The sequence below is a fragment of the Acanthochromis polyacanthus genome, chromosome 2 (assembly GCF_021347895.1).
Source record: "Acanthochromis polyacanthus isolate Apoly-LR-REF ecotype Palm Island chromosome 2, KAUST_Apoly_ChrSc, whole genome shotgun sequence".
Taxonomy (NCBI): Eukaryota; Metazoa; Chordata; class Actinopteri; family Pomacentridae; genus Acanthochromis; species Acanthochromis polyacanthus.
In genome coordinates, this window is record NC_067114.1 from 29,885,901 (window position 1) to 29,908,837 (window position 22,937).

The following is a 22,937-nucleotide window of genomic DNA, read 5'->3' on the forward strand; positions in this document are numbered from 1 at the left end:
GTTGTTTAGCTCATTAATATTTATAAGGATTGCAGATTCTGAATTCTGATTGGCTCAGAGGGCAAACCTATTCTGCTTCTGATATTCTGACTGTGTTTTTGGACATTTTGACCAAAGATTTCACAGATTTTTTCCAGTGAAAGGGTGTGTATTTAAAAATAAAAAACTAATGACTACAAGCAGCATTTAAAACCAGAACAAATATACAGTTTTATTATCAACCTCACAAAAGCAGACGGACAAAATATCAATTTGCTTTAGCAACATCCAAATGTAAACAAAATAATTAGTTTGTCTTTGGCTTTTTTTCTCTTTATAAACTACGAAAATATGTTATATCTATTAAACATTTCTAATTCTCATCGTAACAGTAAAATAGACATTATTCTTTGTAACCCTGGCGACAAAATCTCCACCTTTAACATCCTGTTTACTCTACAGCTCATTTATATGTACAGATATTCATTTAACTAAAAGAGAGACTTCAGTTTTGTGCATTCCACACAGTGCATCAGTAACATATTGCATCCTACACACACTGCTAGCGTTTGCTTAGTGTCATAAAGCATCATTACATTCCTTTACGGTCCTTAAATAAGTCTGATAAAACACACTACTGTTATTTAAGGAGCTACACAAACTTTTATTTTTAATTAAACTGTAATGCACTAATGATGCCACTTTGAATTTAGCACCAAGCTCGTTACACTACACGGTTTAAAGGCTACGATTCAAATCATATTCATGTTAAATTCAGTTTTATTTTTTAGCTTGAATTGAAAAATATTTGTCAGTTTGATCTGAATGTGGCAGAAATAACAAACTAGTGTTGTAATGATATGATATTAAATTATTTGGATGTGTAACATGTTTTGAGGGACAAAAAACAACAACTTAACGTGTATATATATATATATGACACTAATCTGCAGAACAGCCCAGTCTTGCTCCATTAAAATACTACTACATGACTCATCCTTATTCAGCTTTCTAGCACTTTAATTGATAAATCTGCTGGGCTTCCTGGCTGTCATTTGGCCAGCTAAATAACATTTCTACATGTGTGAGGGCTAGCAGCACTCCCAGACTAAATAAATTAAATACACACAAAGTAACAGAATGGCGTCACACAGAAAAACTGGGGGGAAAAAACGGGGTAGAAATCATTTTACTGGCCAGTTAATTGCTGTATGAAGCAGCCTGTTGGCCAACACACATGTAAATAATTTCCCTTTAGTTTAGCCCCAGAAGAGAAATCACTCTGGGGCTTGAAATTATGTTTAGAGTTTTCAATCATTTCAGTATGGACCACTTGATCTGCTCCTTGGCCGACTGCAGGACCTGGAAAAAGAACGCCAAAATAATAAACATATGTAAATAATGGAGCATGAAAGAATACAGTAAAAACATTAAACTGAAATACACTGCATTAAATATGAAATATAATACAGTAAAACAGGAGTGTTAAACATAAAAATAACTTCTAGACCATGATTATAAAGTAAAATACTGCTCAGAGTTCTTTTGTCATTTTGTGCCTCGTTTTTGTAACATTTTGTCTTGTTTTTTGTCTGACTTTCGTCATTTGTGTCATGTTTTTGTCATTTTGTCTCTCATTTTGTGACTTTCTTGTGTTGTTTCTCCGTTTTTTTGTCGCTTTGTGTTTTGCTTTTGTAATATTTTGTCTTGAGTAAGCACCCAGGTGCGAGTGAAAGCACCAGTAGGTGTCTATTTAATTCACTTCCATTTTATTTATTTAGCATCACTTACAGTTCACACCGTCTCAAGACGCTTTATAGAACCCATATGTTCCTTTTTTTCATTTTTTGTCTCATTTGTGTCCAATGTTTTGTTGCTTTGTAACTTTTTTGTCAATTTTTGTCTCTTTTTTCTTGCTTGTTGTTTGTCTCATTTTTGTCATTTTGTGTGTCATTTTTGCAATATTTTGTCTTGTTTTTGTTTTTTTTGTCATTTTGATCATAAAGATAAATCTTATATCATCAGTTCCAGGTGACTAAATGTTGTGTTCCTCTGTAGACGCTCTTTGATCTGGAAGTTGTAATGTGGAAATGATAAACTGAGGATGAATGTTGCTGAAATTGAACTTATTTTTCTTGAGAAAAGTCAGGTTGTTCATAATGTTTTGCAAAGAATGAATTCCTTGCACGTGAACATTTTCAAAATGTACTTTTTTGCACTGAAATGAAGGGAAACATTCGGAGTTGTGGTTATTTATAGGTTGTTATGCTCTGCTACGTTGTGATTTTAGTGGAGATGAAATTGGGCTGAATGTGTACCAATTTTTTTTTAAATTATACAGTAAAGAATTAGCTGTAAGGGGTTATATTGTTTGCAGGTGCTGAACTAGAAATATAGAAGAACTGAACTGGCCACTGTGTATTCTGATGTTAAAATGTTTCACATTAGTGTGCAATAATAAATATTGTAAAATTATCAGCATAGATTTTACACCCTAATATCCCATCTGCTGTTTGTGTCAACCTAATGACATTGTCTACAGTTAATTAAACAATTTCTATGTGTGTTTACGAGCTTCTCTATTTCTGCAATAATTATAGTGATGGTAAAAAACAAAAAAAACATTTGAAGTTCTTGCACTCATTTCTGTTGGCACTGGTGTTGCAGTACCACTCCTCAGACACTAGAGGTCAGACTGAGCTCATGATCAGTGGAGGTTCATGCCGCCATGTTAGAACTCAGCAGGTAAACTACCATTTAACACCTGGGTCAGTATACCTGGGGGACTTCTGAAGTCCACGAGATATATCTGCATACATTTTTATTAAAAGTAAAAGAAATAATGTTTTTATGTTCATTATGATCATGTCTTTACAAATTCCATCATTATTTATTATGGAAACAATCATTTATTAATAAAAAATGGCTGGATAGCACTAAAATGACAGCAAATTAAATCCCTTTCCACAGAGTTCCTCATTACAAAAACACCTCTCCAGGAAGTGTGTTAAGTCCAGATCACATGACCTGGTCATTTTGTTGTTGTTTTTTTTGGGGGGGGGGTCATTTTCAGTTGGTTTCGTGGGAATTTTAGATCTTTTTGTGGTCATTTTGTGGCATTTTGTGGCCGTTTTCAGTATGTTTGTGATAATTTCAAATGTTTTTGTGGTCACTTTGCATTTTTTGTGTGTCTCTCATCATTTTCTGTCTTTATATGATAATTATCCATCTCACAGACTCAGTTTTTCTTTTTCTGTTTTGATTTGGTGTCATTTTGTGCAATTTGTGCTGTATTTTTGCTATATTTTTTACTGTGTTTTTACTATATTTTGACTGTATTTTTACAAGACTATTTTTCTATATTTTTTACTGTACTTATTCTATATTTTTACTGTATTTTACAAGATTTTTTCTGCATAATCTATGACGTCAGCAGTGAGCGTTGTTCCTCAGTCTGACAGCAGGTGGCGCATGGGGCCAACTTATTAAAACTAGGCAACAGTGTGGCATTCTGGGAAATGTAGTTTGACCCATTCAGAACAGTTCTGCTGCTTTCATCTGAGTGAAAATCTTAAATCTCAGAGGAATAAAGAGGAATAAGATAAAAAAAATATATACAAATAAATAAATCTGCTAAAAAATAAGGAAATAAATGTGTAAATATAAAGAGGAATAAATAAAAAATATATAAATAAATGTGTGAATATAAAGAAGAATAAATTTGAAAAATTCAAAATAAATCTGTTAAAAAATAAGGAAATAAATGTGTAAATATAAAGAGGTAATAAATAAAAAAAACAAACAAAAAAATCGAAATATAACGGTAAATTCTGTCTTTGCTTTTCCCGTTGTTTTTCTTTCCTTTTGTTTTTCCATTTTGTCATTGCTTTTTCCTTTTTGCCTTTGCTTTTACATTACATATTTATTTATTTATTCCTCTTCATTTTCATCCATTTGTTTCCTTATTTTTTAACAGATTTGTTTTTAATTTATTCTTTTATTTATCCCTCTTTACATTTACACATTTATTGCCTTTTTTGTAAAAAACAGATTTATCTTTTATTGTGGCACTCCTGTGATTTTATCTGTAATAACAGACAAGACCTCTTCTATTATGAATGTCTGTAAAACCTGTCTGGTGCCTGAAAAAGTTAGTTGGGTCATTACAATTAAATTTAAAGTAAAATTAAATGTGAAGTGTACGGGCCGAGGACGGTAAAAACTAATGTTCAGATCTGCTGGGAATGGAAACTAAATTGCTTTTTTAGATGATGATGTGTGGTAATTGAGAACTTTTTGTTTGAGGGCCCAGTTCTCTGTGTCCCAGGTTCAGACCATCTAATGCCTGATTAGATGAAATTAAAAACATCACAGCATCTTCTCAGCATGTTCTAACTGGAATACAGCGCGAGTTTCTGCTCTGTTCATGGAGCACAGATGTTCTGACATAAACAGACTTGGAAAGCAACAGTTTGGACCACAGGATTTACCAAACCAAGGCCGTCCCATCCAGAAGTGAACACTGCGTACCCAACGGTTTGCTCTGAATGGAAGCATCGTTACACCCCTGCTGTTTGAGCGGTTTATGGTGTGTTCTGTACGGTAAAAGCTTTGTGGGCTGTTGGGACGTTTGTGGACACTTACGTTAGTGGTCAGAGCCAGTTTCTCTGTTAGGTGCTGTGAGGGTTAAAGCAACAGATAAACAGAAGCTTAGAGCATGAGCAGACAAACACACCGTCTTCTACAAGCCGCAGCTAAAACATGTTCATTCCTGCACATGAGCAGCTCAGGAAAGAAGACAGAACATAATCATAACCCTCTCCTCCTTACACACTCACATTTGAGCCTATGAGTGCGTTACAGAGCTTTGGAGGAACCTTAGCGGGCTAGCGGCTATGTTAGCATGCATTTAGAGCTTTAGATCATGCAGCTTAGTGAATATGCAGACAGATGTCAAAAAGCTGTCAGTCACTGTGCAGGGAGCAGTCAGCTCTGAACTTTCTTTAACTCATGAGTGGGAGTCTAACGTGGTGTTAAAGGTATCAGACAGAAGCAGCGTTACAGGAAACAGAGGTGAATATGCAGCTTTTTGTGTATTTGGGCTGCAGATTTACGTATGAATCTGAGTGGATTTTCAAGCGTATGCAGGTCTTTGACTGTGACTTTTATTGACACTGTGACTTAATTCTATAATAGTTGCCTCTGAACATCCAGAGTGGGTTAATATTAAACTCATATTTCAGCCCTAAACATGGTCTGATGCAACCACTTCCATCGTAGATATCAGGAATAGATGAAAATTATCCTGATGCTCAGGAAACAGATGTTTGTTTTATCATCATATTGACTGAATGGGTCAATCTATAATTGAGGGACTTGTCGAGTTATTTTGGACAATTTTCTGGTCATTTTCAACAAGTTTTATATCAGATTGAATCTTTTCTCATCATTTAGGATCATTTTTGTGTCTTTGGGTTAATTTTCAAGTCATGTAGGACAAATTTCATGTCATTCTGGACTAATTTTCTGTAATTATGGATCATTTTTAAGTCATTTTGGAAAATTTTCGAGTCAATTTGGACAATTTTCGATTCGTTTTGGACACGTTTTGAGTCATTTTGGAAAATTTTCTTATTTTCAACAAGTTTTATGTCAGCTTGGATCTTTTCTCGTCATTTTGGATCATTTTTGGACACATTTCATGTCATTCTGGACTAATTTTCCGTATTTATGGCCCTCAGTTATGGATTGACCCAAATGTTATTCACTTCACCGGTGGATTGTCTTAATGTTTTGGCTCATCAATGTAAAAACAGAAAGTGGAAGCATCTACTAATCTACACTAATGGGGGTATAATGGAAAACCAGTGTTGTTTATCTGGTTTAACTTTACTTTAGAGCACAACTACTTAACCTGGTAGAGTGTTTATCTAATCAGGGATCAAAGTGTTTGTCAGTCAGATGTGTTTCATTATAAAACTGGTCAAATATTGGCTATAAATAGTGGTCAGAGGGAACCAACACAACATGACACATTTTCAGCAAAGAAAACAAGTTAAAAGTATTACCATTTAATATTTGTGTGTCTGTATATTTGTGCAGCTCTGCTAATGTTATTTAAGGTGTGTGTTGGTGTGTTACCTGGGCTACGCTCTGCTCAGTTAATGGGTTCTCATCCGCCTGTAAAACAAAATGACATTAATGTGTGTACAAAAGAAAAACACAAGTCAAATAGTTATGCACACCAAGTAAAAACAGAGCACTGCAAGCCCCATTAGCTCTGTAGAAAACAACAATACATGCTGTAATCCAGAGACACACACAGAACGAACTCCAAGCAAGTCATAGACCTGTATGGAAACAGCACAACTATGGCTAGAAATGTCTTCTGTGTAGTATGACACAGATATTATGACATAAAATCTATTTTTAAATAAATGGAATAAGCACGGGGCACCAAAAGCTGCAGATATTTTACTACTTTTTTACTTTTTATATCATCTGATTACTGAAGATGGTTTGTTTTTGGCCCATTTCTAATGAGACATGCAGAATATAGTGAATAAATATCTCAATGTTAAGCTTAGATTTGATCAGTTTTCCCAGTGGAATAGAATGTCGCATGATTAGTTCAAGAACTAAGATGAAAATGTGTTGATTCTTTCCGTTTTTACAGTTTTTTTGCTCTGATGAATAGCAGTTTTTAAAAAGATAACATGTTTTTCAAAGCTGTTTGCTGTCAGACTGAACAGCATCAGCATCTCTGGCTGCTGTTAACATAAACCGGACTTATATCACATCCTTATCTCCACCAGAATAACATCTGCACAGTCATTTTTGCACTGATGCATCTTTGCACTTTTACATTTATTCCACAATCCTCTTTCTGTTGTTGTTGTTGTTGTTGTTTACAGTGTATTGGTGCTGTATTTGTATTTATTCATCTTATCTTATACCTGCCGGCTGGTTTGGTGTTCAGAGGGTAAAAAGCTCACACTAGTGTTAGAAGTTTTAGCTTTGCTAGCGGTGCGGCTCTACAGTCAGTCTGTTGCTTTAAATACTGGATGGAATGACATTCTGCACTCACAGACATCCTCCCCAAAGGATAAATCCAACATTTGCTGACTTTTCGTGATCAGTTAACTTTTCCTCACGCTCCACCAGAGGAAACAAAACAGTAAAATACAGGAGGTCCTCGACTTACGGCGTCCTCCACTTACAGCGTTTTGTCGTTACGTTGGAACTAATCCAGTGGAACTAGTTGTTGAGTGGAGCGGATGAACACTGCATGTACAGTCGTCAGGCGGCGCTATAAGACGGATTTGTTTACGTTCACCGCCACTTTGGACTAATCAAGCATAAGTCAGACTTACAGTTTATATTTTTGCCGGTATTTTCCTACTGAGATGTGTTTTATTGTGAGCTAATGACTGTTTTTGTACAAATACAGTGTTTCCTCTACCTTCATTTAGAAGAGGCGGACCGTCACTCCTAAATCCTAGCCGCTGCTCCTTCAAATTTCTTTTTTTTTTTTGTGAGTACTAAGGTAAACTACAGACAGCTATCTTGCTCAGTATCTACTCTTTGGTACGTTAAATACTCGCAAGAGCGCGGCCTTCAAAGTGACGTCACGTCCAGCATCCAGGCAGCAGGTCAGAGAGTCAGAGGAGTGTCGTCTGGGAAAATAGGGCAGCGACTTACCGGAGAAAAGTTATTAGCTTAAGATAATTCATAATAGATTTTAGAAGGTAGACAGACATTCTCTAAATACTGATGTCCAGCTAACGTTACGTAGCATATCGTTAGCTTCTGTTAAATGGTCCTGGTGCCAAATCAGTGTCGCTAACGTGAGTAAACTATTGATAGCATTAAGCTAATATCTGCACGCCATGATGAACGGCTGACTGCGTTTACATACGAGCTTTTTTTTTTATTTTTACATTCAGACGTTAAAAATCTGTTTTCAACTGGCCATTCAATAGGTTGTAAAAGTAAAATCTGCAGTCAGGTGTCATTTGTTTACACCACCGTCGCCTAGAGGAAACACTGAAATACGTATCGTTATGCACCTAATGGCTTTGTTTACATTTTTATCAGAGTTCCGACTTATGGCGAAAATTGACCGTAGGAACAGAACTGTGATGCAAGTGGAGGACCTCCTGTACAGAGAAATACTCCATATTAGTCTGCATGCTGTCTCACCATGCAGTTACCTCGTCTGTCTCCATCACTCCACCGTCTCACTCTCATTCACTCCTTCTCTCTCTCCACTTCACTACCCTCCTCCTCCTCTCTCACCCTCCGTCTGTCTGTCTGTCTACAGCAGCTGGCTTCTGTCTGTCTGTGCCTCTAGGTTACCGGTGATGTAATCGAGCAGGACGAAGCCATAGGCTGGCTCTGACATTAGCTGACACCAATCAGAGGAGAGACAGGGAGAAGGAGAGAGAGAAAGGTGAAGCAGGAAGCCAAGAAATAAGAAGCTACGGGGTCTAACAGCGAGTCCAACAGGCCAAACAGCTGCTCCGATTTCTAGTTTTAATCTAATGTTTGTTTCATAACAGCTTTTCCAGTGTTTGAAATCATGAGATAAACTGAGATAAGGGCTGGTTGGGAATCATCTTACCCTGTAGTTGACTTTCTGTAGGACCTGCAGAGGGTCGCTCTCCAGAATCACCCTGTTAACAGGTTAGAGGAACAGGACAGGTTTGTTTTGTGACATTTTACACACCACGGTGCTCATATGTAAGCTAGCTGAATATACAAGAAGTCTTTATCTCTTACCCTCCATCAATGATTTCATCCACCACCAGGAACACTCCCTCCATGTTGTCCAGTAAACATCTCCGCTCCACGTTTTTCCTGCAAGATAAATCGGCAAAACATTCATGATACATAATGTGCAGTGGGTTTATGTTGGGAAATGTGTGTATTTGCTTTCTCTACATATAAAGACAGGGAGATTGTGTCTACATCGACTTTTAGTCCTACAACCTCGCCGCTCACACGGCTCTAGAAACCCCGATACAGATTCTTCTTTTTGCATGGAGTGAAAATCATGAAAAACGTTTCACATTTCAGGAATTATTATTTTACAAAATATCATGAACAACCTGAAATTTCTGAAGAAAAATAAGTTCAGTTTCATCAACATTCAGCCTCAGTTTATCATTTCCACATCACAACTTCCAGATCACAGAGTGTCTACAAAAGAACACAACATTTAGTCGCCTGGAACTGAACCATGGAGGATTTACTTTATGATCAAAATGACAAGTCAGACAAAAACACAACAAAACAAGACAAAGTATTACAAAAATGAGACACAAAATGACAAATGAACAATCTAATGTTTTATTTTATGATCCAAACAACTAGTCATGGTCTAGAAATTATTTTAAATTCATAGTTTTACTAATTTACAATCTGCAGTTAATGTCTTCTCTGTAATTTTTACACTTTGAGGGCCGGACTGGACCCTCTGGAGGACCACTTTTGGACCACGGGCCTCATGTTGGACACCCCTGCTTTAACCCCTTTCATCACTGAAGAGGCTGCATGTTATTGCTACGACTAAAATAAATACAGTGTTATCGCCTTTGATTTGTGTTACACGGCATTAAGTTAGATTTTTTTGGAGTAGTTGGAGGTAAAAATGCCAGTTTTTGCTGAGCTTGATTGAAATTAAGATTTAGCTAATTAGACAGATTAAACCGGCGTGTCGCGGTCCTGCATGGTAGCGGTTCGTCTCTTATAATCGAGCAGCTCCTCTGACTTCTCACCGGTTCCGTTTAGAACAGCCCATAATCTCTCCTACTGTATAATAATATAATCTCCCCGTGTCTCCGTCACTCACACTCTGCATTACTACTGCATCTGTTACCGTGGCAACCGCACCGGCCGCTGTTTGGCTAATAATGTTGCAGTCAACAGCGAGAGATCCTGGTGTGCAACGTACACAACCACACACACTCACACACACACACACACACACACACACACACACACACACACACACACACATGTTTGTACTTCTATCTTAGTGAGGACATCCATAGGCGTAATGCATTTCCTAGAGCCTTACCCTAACCTTAACCATCACAACTGATTGCCTAAACTTAATCCTTACCCTTACCCTAACCAAACCTCAATTCATACCTGTTCTCTAAAAACAAGTCTTCACCCTCAAACATGGCTGTTTCAAAGTGAGGACCAGCCAAAATGTCCTCACTTTGAAAAAATGTCCTCACTTTGATAGTTAAATGCAGAAAATGGTTCTCACCATGTAGCAAGTACAAGAACACACACACACACACACACACACACACACACACACACACACACACACACACACGTTTGTACTTCTATCTTAGTGAGGACATCCATAGGCGTAATGCATTTCCTAGAGCCTTACCCTAACCTTAACCATCACAACTGATTGCCTAAACTTAATCCTTACCCTAACCCTAACCAAACCTCAATTCATACCTGTTCTCTAAAAACAAGTCTTCACCCTCAAACATGGCTGTTTCAAAGTGAGGACCGGCCAATATGTCCTCACTTTGATAGTTAAATGCAGAAAATGGTCCTCACAATGTAGCAAGTACAAGAACACACACACACACACACACACACACACACACACACACACACACACACACACACACACACACACACACACACACACACACACACACACACACACACTCTAAAGGCTCAGCTAACTAATCTCTGTGTTTCCCGATGGACTGAATGGACGTTTTTAGGTTCTGCATTCTGTCTCCTGTTTGCCAAACGATACTTCTCAAATTAAATCCCAATTGCGCTTCATGTAAAAGTACACGCTGCTGCTGAATTTTAAATAAATTCAGCACAGACACTCATTATGTCCCTGAGTGGCTGTGGTAGGATGATGGCAGCGTTAGCGTGAGGATTTCCATTAGCATCGATGCCTCTGAGAAAGCATGACAAAGGCCCTAACGCGTGTGCACGGAAACAACTCTGGGAAGCAGAATTATAAATTTCTGCTTTCACTCGTATTTTTCGGATGCAGGACATCATTAACATATCAATGAGATCATTCATGCTTTGTGTCATTTCTGCTCCTTTTGGGTTAATTTAAATTCACTGTAAGTCTGTGGAAGCAGCATCACCACGGACAGAAGCAGAGAGACTCTAGGATGTGCAGGAAAATGACATTTTATTGGCAGGAATCATAAAAAAGAATAACTGAAGTAAAATTTCTTTAATTTTCATTTTACAACAGTAAAAAAAAACTGCAATCAAAATGTATAACCTCTAGCTGCAGTTAATAGAAATACTGGAAAAAATATTTCGTATATTTTTAATCCTGTAAAAAAAAAACACTGTTGCAAAAATACAACATCAGTTTTATTTTTTCTATTATTTTCTTTTATTTAAGCACACACATATAGACATATATATGAGAGAGAGACAGATATATATAATGGTAATTTCTATTTTTTGTTTTATTTTATTTTCATTGTTCATTTTTTTCCTAGATGTGGGTCTTACAGGGTTAATTTATTTCTAGACTTGTTTTTGTGTAATAAAATCCTGCAATTCAGTCCAAAAGTCCCAGAATTTTTATCAGGTGACTGTTGGTCACAGCTGAGTCATGAACATCTCCTGAGCTACATCAAGGAGCTAAAAATTATTTCATTTTGACACAAATAGGTTAGTACAAATGATTTATTTAGGGCACATTTTTAAAATAAGATTTGTAGAGTATATGTTACACTTAGATTTGGTTAATTTTCTTCATGAAACAACTGAACAGCTTTCTTCTGTTTTGACATTTTTAGCTCTAACAAAAGGTGTCATTTTGGCTTTCTTTTTTTATAATACAAATAAGAATACATGCTTCTCAAACCGCCGCTGGGTTTGGGGTTCAGACAGGTGAGAGAACTTACCTGAGGATGTGAGTGAGGGACTCAAACATACAGTTGAGAACCGACATCAGCATCAGCTAGCAAGAGAAAAACAACAACAATCAGTAAATGAGATAAAAGCTGTTATAAAACAGCATTCCGCAGGTTTTTTAGAGTTTAAACAAGCAAAAAAGACACTTCTGACATGTACTGGCATAATAAATGACATACGGCTAACATGCTAACCAGCTGACAAACAGAAATATAAGCATTCAACAGGGTTTTTTTTTTACCATTAGACAGCAATACGGCAATGATGTATTAGAAATTTACAGTATTACCTTACATTATTATTACTTTATAAAAGCTGTCATAGCTAACAGGCTAACAAGCTAACTAGCCAGTCGCTAAAGGTCTGTTTGTGCTTTGAATACAGACACTGGTGCAGCTCCAGGTATTTAGCTGGTTATGCTGATACAAAGTAGGCTAACGGTTTAGCCACTTTTTTCTTCTGATATTTCCTATTTTCCATCTTTAGCATTTAAGGGTATGTTTTTATTAATTCAGTTTTTAACTTTTGTTTTGTAGAATTGCAAGTTTAAAATATTCCTTGACACCAACCACCGACTTTCTTTTATGTGAAGTTTATTTTTTAGCTTTAATTAGTTCTAGTGTTTTATTATGTATTATTTCCTGTTTATTTTAGATGTTCTCTCTGGTTTTATTTGACTTTTAGCTGCCTGGCTCGTTGGTGTGATGTCGTCTCTCTTATTCTTTAATTCTCTTTTTCTTTTTTTTTTCTTTTAATTTAACGCGCAATCTTGTTCTTTAAATTTCAAACTGCCTGGTTCCTTTGTTTGAGTTGCATGCTAAGCTAGCTAATTATTAATTTAATTTATCTGCATTTTTACTATTTATTTTAATTGACTGCTTGTTTAATTGTGTTGCATGTTTTAACTGTCAAAGCTCTTTGGGCACGCCATTCTTAAGGGTGCTATAGAAATAAAGTTATTATTATTATTATTAAAAATACCTTTGATTAACCCTCCATTTTTGCTTGAAAATATGACAGATGTCTGAATCTTAATAAGGATGTTGGCTATAGATGCATATAAATGCAAACCCCTTAAAATAGAAAAGCTCTTTATACCCAAAATAAATACCTCATATTTTTCCTTTGATTTTGACCATGACATTTGCATTAATTTTCATTTTAAAATGTTTTTAAACGTGGGATTTTAGTAGAGAACAAGTCAAAAGTCTGGATGCACCTGCTCCATTCATCTGCTGAGTTGACATAACATTTTCTGCATTTTTTTTACTCTTTGCTACTTTGTAGAATAAAACTTTAAACATTAACAATATAAAAGTAACCAGAATATGTTTTATATTTAAGCTTTCTCAAAGTAGCTTGGATGACAGTTTTGCATGCTCTTGGTAATTTCCTAATCAGCTTTTTAAAATATTAAAAATACTGTGTATAGTGCTGAGAATAGACCTCAATAATTAAAAAATGAGCACAGATTGCAGATGTATTATCCATATTTGAGTAAAACTTGGTGAAAACTTCAACGCCGGTAGAAATAACGGAGCTTTTTTCTTTAACTTCTGCAGATGAACATGACATACAACCTTCAGGAGCCTCAAGTCAATTTAATTTTCATTTTATTACTGTATTTCTATATAAAAAACAAGAAATATGGCTTTAGCAGAGAAACCTAAACTCCCCCTACCTCGTTCTCTTGAGCGCTTCCCACCACGTAGAAGAAGAGATCTATGCTGCTCTTATACACGATGGTCATCCCCTCCAGGAAAGCGATCTCATCTATGGGGAGAATGGGAGAGGAAATTTATTTTACTTCACTTTTCCTTACAGATTCAAAAGTTTATTTAATGGTATGACAGTGGAAAGAGAAGAAAGCATGCTCTGAGGAAGGGAGGATTAGTGTCGAGGGGATATAGCATGAAAGGGGACAAGAAAGGGAAGAAAGAAGTGTAGAAAAAGAGGAATGCAGGAGGAGTTTAGAACAAAAGGAGGGATACTGGGAGGGTGATAAGGAGGCCAGGGGCAGAGACTCAGGTATCAGCTGTGTGAAACTTAAAATCCTACAAAATAAAGCAGCAGAAAGCGTTGATCAGATTTCTGTGAATGTCCAAATGACTGTGCTTTTGATTTAAAGAGCCCAGAGTCGCAGTCGCTACAGATTTACGATGGTAAGGCTGTCACTAATACGGTGGATTTGGTGGAAACGGTGGAAACCGGGCTAATGCAAACCTGCTTTAGGCTACAAGCGATGGCTGAATGAGCATCAGCTGACATTGGAGATATGTGTGAGCGTTCCAAACGATACACAAGGGGGAACACACACAACAGACACACTACAGACACACACCAGACACACTACAGACACACAACAGACACCACAGCAGACACACTACAGACACACAACAGACACACTACAGACACACAACAGACACCACAGCAGACACACTACAGACACACAACAGACACACTACAGACACAAACCAGACACACTACAGACACACTACAGACACACACCAGACACACTACAGACACACAACAGACACCACAGCAGACACACTACAGACACACAACAGACACACTACAGACACAAACCAGACACACTACAGACACACTACAGACACACTACAGACACACAACAGACACACTACAGACACACAACAGACACCACAACAGACACCACAACAGACACACTGCAGACACACTGCAGACACACTGCAGACACACTGCAGACACACAGCAGACACACAGCAGACACACAACAGACACCACAACAGACACCACAACAGACACACTACAAACACAATACAGACACCACAGCAGACACACAACAGACACACAGCAGACACCAGTACAGACACATTACAGACACACTACAGACACACTACAGACACACAACAGACACACTACAGACACACAACAGACACACTGCAGACACACAACAGACACCACAACAGACACACTACAGACACACAACAGACACACAGCAGACACACTGCAGACACACTGCAGACACACAACAGACACCACAACAGACACACTACAAACACAATACAGACACACAACAGACACCACAACAGACACACAACAGACACCACAACAGACACACTACAGACACACAACAGACACCACTACAAACACAGAACAGACACCACTACAAACACACAACAGACACACTACAGACACACAACAGACAGCAAGGAGTGGAACTTACTGTCTGCTTTGTGTGTCTTGTTGAAAACGTTCCTCTCAAAGTTCTTCTGCTCCTTCATGGAGGGGTAAAGCTCAGGGTCGTAGTACTGCAACACACACAGACAGAACCTTTATTAATAGTTCATAAAACAAGCTTTTATTTAGTAATCATCTGGGTCAGTGTATAATTATGGGACTTTTTGTATCATAGTTGACATTTTTGCTGTTTTCAGGCCTAAAATAAACATGGCCGCCTTTAACCAAACACCACATGACATTTTAGAGAAAACGTTTCAAGTGTGTTTCATAAAAATGTTTGTAAGATATATCCCATGGACTTCAAAAGTCCCTCAATTATAGATTGACACGGACAATTTTCTTGTCATTTTCAACAAGCTTTATGTCAGCTTGGATCGCTTTGCGTCCTTTTGGATCATTTTTGAGTCTTTGGGATCATTTTCGAGTCATTTAGGAGCCCGCTAAAGACTGAACCCTGCTACTATTAATGTTTGGGATTTTTTTCAACGACAATTACAGTAATTACTGAGTATTCAACATTCAGTAATTACCTATTGATAATCTAGTGTTTGTGGTTGAAGTCTGCTGTTCCGTTGCACGACTGAAACTACCTCCTCACACTTCAGAAGGAATGTAGCATGTAATCCAACGTTCCTGTCTAATTAGATTTTAGCTGCTAGAGACAAAATAAACCTGAATGTACGACCAAACGGTACCAATGTAGGCCAACGTGGAAGAAGAACGCATTAAATATGAAAGTTCTGGACGTTAGTCGTCCATCACGACTCTGTTGGTGTCGCAGTAAGACAATGAATAAATGAGCTGAGTATTTATTTAGGCTGGATGGAACCAATAGACTGATACCGAAGCTAGATATTTCCATCTGTTTTCAGTGTTTGTGCTACATAAAGCTAACTGGCTGCTTCATGACCGTCTACAGACATCAATCCTCTCATCTGACCCTCAACAAGACAACACATTTTCGAAAAGGTTGAACTATTTCTATGAGAGGAAAAACCCCCATTCAAAGGAAACTTAAAATTTGAAACCAGCTGAATTGAAGTCTTGCTATAGAATCCTCCAATCAACTTTTCGATTACAAACTGTGATGGATTCCCAATCTGAGGCGAGTTTAAGGTCACTGCCCAGATAGCAAACTATGGGAGAATCAATGTTGAATCTATGTTGAGACCTAACGTCGAAATTATACAGAAAGCGCAAGGTTGATAAAATGTTGAGTCAACGTTTGCTTACATAGATTACATGTTTGCAAACATAGATTCAACATTAATTAAACACTGACCTGTCAAACATTTTAATTAAACCAAAATACAACGTAGATTCAATGGAATCTTTTAAACACAAACTTCAATGTTGACAAAATGTTGTTGAATCAACGTTGATCCAACCATCAGTCTTCAACCGTAACCACAATTCAACCTTCTTAACCCTAATTCAACATTGATTTAACATCTTTTCCTATCTGGGTAAAGTGTGATTTATGGTTGAAAAGCAAACGTTGACTCAACATTTTATCAACCTTGCGCTTTCTGTATAATTTCGACGTTAGGTCTCAACATAGATTCAACATTGATTCACCCATAGTTTGCTATCTGGGTGCACATTCATGATAGAAGATGATTCTTTCAAGTGGCAGTGAATGGACCAGATCACTTTAACTGTACCTTTGACAGAAGCCTGTTTCCATCGTTGTCGAGGATAAAAACAGCTTTTACGGTGTAGAGGGAAGGTTCCTGCAAAGACAAACGGAAAGACCACCTTAAATATTTTGTCCATGGAGAACATAATGCCAGTTAGTCACCTCTGCTGCTCCCACACCTGGCCAGTGAGTGATATCAACCTTTATTATCTGCATCAAGCCTGTTTTTCCAGCTACACCCACATTTATATCCACTGTGGTCCAAACACACACATAAAAGCAGCCCAGGCCAGTTCTGGTTCTGGCCACAGAGTGTTCTGCTTTGGCTCGCTGTCTTCCTGCTTCTTCATCTGGGTTTGTTTCACAGTTTTCCAGATGTGGAAATGATCACATATTTATATCTGAGACAGTTTCCATTCCCATACGCCCACTTCACTCACTCATCCACGTGTCCGGCAGCCGGGTGGAAGTTTTTAGATCCGGGACAAAGTTCTGTTATGCACTGACTAGCATAGATTCACAGTCAGAGTGTATCACAGAACTTAGACCAGAAGCTCAGAACATCCAGCGAGGGGAGGATGCAGATGACGTAGGGCAGGGGTGTCCAACATGAGGCCCGCGGGCCAAAAGTGGTCCTCCAGAGGGTCCAATCCGGCCGTCAAAGTGTAGAAATTACAGAGAATATATTAACCGCAGATTTTAAATTAGTAAAACCTTAACTTTAAAATAATTTCTAGACCATGACAAGTTGTTTTGATCGTAAAGTAAAATACTAGATTGTTCTTTTATCATTTTGTGTCTCATTTTTGTAATATTTTGTCTTATTTTTGTAGATTTTTGTCTGACTTTCGTCTCATGTTTCCGTGTTTTGTTTCTCGTTTTTGTCGTTTTGTTTCCTTTCCGTCTTGCTTGTGTTTTTTGTCTAATTTCCGTCATTTTGTGTTTTGCTTTATTTGTGTTTTGTGTGCTGTTTTTGTCGTTTGTCCGTTTTTTGCTGCTTTATAGCTTTTTTGTCTCTTTTTTTGCTTTGTTTCATGTCGTTTGTCAAATTTTTTGTCGTTTTGTGTCTCATTTTTGTAATATAGTTAATAGTGATTGTTTCCATAATAAATAATTATGGAATTTGTAAAGACATGATGATAATGAGCAAAACATTATTTTTCTTTGAATTAAAACGTATGCGAGACATATTCCATGGACTTCAGAAGTCACTCAGTTATATCCTGACCCGGATAGTAATTGAGTAATTTTCAACAAGTTTTATGTCAGCTTGGATCGTTTCTCGTCATTTTGCATCATTTTTGTGTCTTTGGAATAATTTTTGAGTCATTTAGGACAGATTTCATGTTATTCTGGACTAATTTTCTGTAATTCTGGATCTTGTTTGGGTTAATTTGGACAATTTTCAAGTCGTTCTGGACAAGTTTTGAGTCATTTTGGACAATTTATGGGCTTCAAACGTCCCTCAATCATTTATTGACCCAGCTGAGGTAAACATCTACAGCTGAGGAACAACTTTGCATATTTATCTGCTGATGAACAGTTTATGTTACACAACTTTAAGCACTAGGAACTAAAAGCCCCATGAGACGAAACCATTAATTTGGCACCATTAAAACACATATAGTGAGGTGTACATCAGTTGCTAGGACACGGATGCTCCACACTCTATAATATTTTACTTCCTGTTAAATAATCTGTGCATTAGTGAGGTAATTATCTCTGCAGGTACCAGTTCTATTGACTAGTTAGTGCTGTTAACTACAGACTGAAGCAGGTTTGAACATCTGAGCTTCCAGTTGAACCGACTGCTGATCCTCGTCCTGCCCTGTCCTCGGGGGAATCAGTCCTCAGACAGGAAGACGCAGAACGATGACCACACCTGAGATTACCTAAGATTACCTGCTTCAGAGAAACGGAACTGGAAATGTCAGATATTTGGGTTTGTTTTCTCTGAAAAAGTGAAAATAGTATAATAAAATGAATCAACAAGTCTCAGTAAGAACCTAAATGTCAGAAAGGAGAAGGCTTATTGCTCTCACTGAGGATTAACGGCTGAACGTCTGAGATGTAAAAACTCTCTGTTGGGTTTAAACATAATGACAGATTTTCTCCAGCGTGCTCGTTTATGGATTCAGATGAAAGCAGAGCACCAATTTAGACGTCTGGAGGCCCGACTTAAAATAAAGACATAAAAGACGGCAGTCTCTTCCAGTTTGGACTTGGCAGTTGTCTAAACTGGATTTATTTTTTAATTTTTACCACAGAATGTTCAAAATGAATCAATAAAGAGTCGCTGACGGCGGCTCGGATCCGTTTAAAGTCGAACAAAGACTCTTATAAAAGCACATTAAAATGTACAAACTTACACTTTAGCTTCACATGTTTTACTGAACAGAACCAGATCACTATCGTCTGTTTAACGGAGCCTATATACTGGATGAAAGCTCCACTTTCCACTGTGAACTTGTGCATAAGCGGGATTTCCGTTCCCTTTTTAACCAGTGAGAGACTAAATCTGGCACAGGAACAGTGGACATAATCAGCGGCACAAAACAGGAAGAAGGAAAAGTCACAAGGGGAACTTTTAACATTAATTAGCTTTCTGGAAATAATTAATAATTCTTGTCTGTTTTAGTGGCACTAGGGGTGTCCAACATGAGGCCCGTGGGCCAAAATCGTTCCTCCAGAGGGTCCAGTCAAAGTGTAAAAATTCCAGAGAAGACATTAACTGCAGATTGTAAATTAGTAAAACTAAGAATCTAAAATCATTTCTAGACCATGACAAGTTGTTTGGATCAGAAAGTAAAATACTAGATTGTTCTTTTGTCATTTTGTGTCTCATTTTTGTCATATTTTGTCTTATTTTTGCAGTTTTTTTGTCTGACTTTTGTTGTTTGTCTCATGTTTTTGTCATTTTGTGTCTCGTTTTTGTTGATTGTTTCTTTTTTGTCTCGCTTGTGTCATTTGTCGATTTTTTTGTGTTGTTTTGTTTCTCATTTTTGTCATTTTTATCTTGTTTTTGTCGCTTTGCAACTTTTTTGTTTCGTTTCATGTCGTTCGTCTTGTTTTTTGTCATTTTGTGTCTCGCTGTTGTAACATTTTGTCTTGTTTTTGTTGTTTTTTGTGGCTTTGTTTCATGTTTTGTTTTAGATCTTGTCTCTGTTATTTACAGGTTATTATTATGTTATGATTTGAATGGTCCCACAGGTTTTCACCATTTTCTTCCTTCAGGATGGATGGGAGGGAAAAACAACAGCAAATGAAAACACTTCTTCTGTGATTTGTGGATTTGCCTCTGGCACACAAAGCCAGCATTACAACATGAAAAACTAAAGAATCCTGATCAAATCTAATCAAGTTCATTGATCATTTCATAAAGCATCTAAGCACCAGCAGCAGTTTTCATCTTATCTCCTTTAATGTTCACGTTTTTCTCTGATATGTGCGGCTTATTTTCACTTCTATTCTTCATTTATATTTTGTAATTTTCCTTTTATTTGCTGGAGGGGATGGGGGTTGTTTGATTGCTTTTTTTTATTGTAGCCCAATATTGCTTTGCTTCAAAAGGTGGCCGATAACTTTATTATCCTCTGAATATGATTACAGACTGTAGCCTCGGGCTGAAGCCACCAGTCGGACAGAAAGAGACGAGAGCAGGACGAGGAGGAAGAAAGAAACCAGAAAGAAGACTGGAAGTGAGAGAGCAGCGGTAGAAGATCATTTACATTAAAGGTTTGCTTAAATCAGCTGTGGCCAGAGGAGGAAGGATGAAGCAGCGCTGAGTGTTATCTGGAAAAAGCTCTTGAATTGTGATTGTTTCTGGGACCCAAGTGGTGATTTCAGGCTGACGCTTAGTGAGGAGTCAAGGTGAAACTATGGAGATGGAGCACAGACTCAGAAGATACCAGGCTCATCCAGACAAACCCAACTTTTCATCGGTTTGACGGACAAAAGGACCACGCTTTGCCTTTAAAAAGTGAAGCAGTCATCATGCAGATGCAGCTTTAACCGAGGGATGGAAACTACGTCTGGATCTTTAGTTTTTCAGCAGAAGCAGCAACGTGGTAGAAAAGACGAGGAAGTCGTGCATCCAGAAACGTTACATAAGTATGAAGCTCTTACTGGAAAAATGCAGTCGGAGTGTCAGAAGTAAAAGTGGAGTTAAGATGAGCTGCTTTCACTTCTGTAAACTACAGCGTGCATCACATATGAGAGAGAATAAAAACTTTTACCCTCTGAGACCCAAATATAGATGAAAATGAGCAAAAAAATAAAGAGAATAAAACTAAAAAAAATGTTTATATATATATATATATATATATATATATATATATATAATAAAATAAATAAAGTCAATTCTCTCTCTCTATTTAAATGACAATACAAAATTATATATATATACACAATATAAACTGAAATATAGACAAAAATAAAATTAAATAAAAATAAATTTTCTCTGTTATTTATTGTTGTAAAATTTATATATACATATATATGTATATATAAATATACACACATATATATACATATATATGTATACAATAAAACTAAAAAAATAAAATAAGTTATATATGTGTGTGTGTGTGTGTGTGTGTGTGTGTACAGATACCCAAATATAAAAAATAATAATAATAGCAAAAATAAATAGAATAAAACAAAAACATTTGTGAAATATTGCAGTAAAAATGTAAAACTGATTGGTTCCATAATTTATTTTTTTTAAATATTGGGTCATTTTGGTAGAATTTAGTTTTGTTAGTTTTTCTTGTAAACAACAAACAAAAAATCATTTGTATGTTTGTCTAATGCAGCCACACCTTTAAAAACACAACAAAGACTTTTACACAAATATTTCATGATGATATTTGAGATTGTGTAAAATTTTAAGGGCATCAGAAAACCTTTTTCCACCGCTGTAGATATTTATATAAATATATATAATAGAAAATGGTAATATATAAATAACACTGATTGTATTTTTGCAGCAGTGGGTTTTACAGGGTTAAAGTAGTAGAAGTAACTACAGTAACTGAGTAAGATTACTTTTTAAAGTTACTTCCAGCTTCAGCACACCGTGTTCATTCTGATGTTCTGCGTTATTAATCTGCCTCAAAGCACCGAGGAGGAAAAGGAAAAGGAGATATTTAAATTTACACGGAGAGAGATGTGACAAAACACACTGAGATGAGAGAGTGAAAGAGTGAGAGGCTGGAGGAGTAGAGAGAGAGAGACAGAGAGAGAGAGAGAGAGAGAGAGAGAGAGAGAGAGAGGATCGTGGACGTGGCACCTACTCCTCTCTACACGTCAGTGCACATACGCTCGGTGGAAGCGGACATTTAAACGCGCAGAGCCGCTCTCTGCTCCCGGTTCTCCGCTCGGTTCTCCGCTCGGTTCTCCTCCCCTCAGGTTCTCCTCCTGCAGCTCCTGTTGCTCCTCAGCAGCTCCAGACTAACGGAGCTAACTCACCACCAGGAGAAGTTGTCCTTTCACTCCGTCTCACTATTTTTACACGCGTGGCAGGTAGAAGAGCAACAGTGCTCAGATCAGGCCTGCGCGTCCACACACACACACACACACACACACACACACACACACACACACGCACACACACATGACGCGCACGTCTCATTCCCGTTAATTGAAGCTGATTTCTGCTCTATGTGCTGCCTCCCCCTCCTCACCCTCCTCCCCCTCCAAACCAAACTGCTCTAATGCAACAAATGTCCGCTCAGCTGATCCGCAAACAGCCCGACACACACATGCACGCACCGGGACGGTACCGGGACTGCGCCGGGCACCGACACCCCGGTGCTGTCCCGGTAGGACGGCGGAGGGACTCACCAGAGACGTGGAGTCCATCGCTGCTGCTCGGTGTGTTGACGTGGACAGCTCTGAGCTGTCACACCGAGATCACCGAGGATTTTTTTTTCTTTACGGAGCCGCCCGGGCGCGCTCCCGATGCTGCAGCCAGCCAATCGAATTGAAGGACGGGAGCGGCGCGCCTCCAGCCGAGCGCGTTCCCGACACTCCTCCACCTCCTCCTCAGTTTATAACATGTTAGCAGCACTTTAGCACCCTTAGAAATATAGTTACAGAATGTAAAATGTAATAATAGTAATGTTTAAATACCATTATAGTACTTTTGAATCAGAAT

General features: G+C 37.7%; 1 protein-coding gene across 4 annotated transcripts; it reads right to left on the bottom strand.

The window, feature by feature from the left end:
- Positions 1 to 185: 185 nt before the first annotated feature.
- copz2 (COPI coat complex subunit zeta 2) lies at positions 186 to 22,766 on the bottom strand. Of its 4 annotated transcripts, XR_007937482.1 has the most exons (11): positions 22,625 to 22,766; positions 16,806 to 16,874; positions 15,125 to 15,209; positions 13,601 to 13,692; positions 11,910 to 11,965; positions 8,761 to 8,838; positions 8,603 to 8,654; positions 8,278 to 8,386; positions 6,121 to 6,159; positions 4,624 to 4,656; positions 1,297 to 1,341 (listed from the first exon to the last, which is right to left on the bottom strand). XR_007937482.1 is itself a non-coding variant. In XM_022200046.2 (10 exons), exons 1-10 carry the CDS (start codon positions 22,640 to 22,642, stop codon positions 1,294 to 1,296), a joined length of 570 nt encoding a protein of 189 aa, XP_022055738.1. In that variant the 5' UTR covers positions 22,643 to 22,766; the 3' UTR covers positions 186 to 1,293. The 4 variants fall into 4 exon arrangements, 2 of the variants coding, with proteins under 2 accessions (XP_022055738.1, XP_022055739.1); XR_007937483.1 differs by lacking the exon at positions 4,624 to 4,656 and having other exon boundaries at positions 186 to 1,341; XM_022200046.2 differs by lacking the exon at positions 8,278 to 8,386 and having other exon boundaries at positions 186 to 1,341.
- Between the last annotated feature and the right edge of the window lie 171 nt (positions 22,767 to 22,937).

Coding starts and splice junctions, on each gene's coding strand:
- copz2 (XM_022200046.2), bottom strand. Junction 8,839..11,909: donor TCCCTCACTCACATCCTCAG/GTAAGTTCTCTC, acceptor TTTATCTTGCAG/GAAAAACGTGGAGCGGAGAT. Junction 1,342..4,623: donor AACTGGCTCTGACCACTAAC/GTAAGTGTCCAC, acceptor TTCTTTTTCCAG/GTCCTGCAGTCGGCCAAGGA.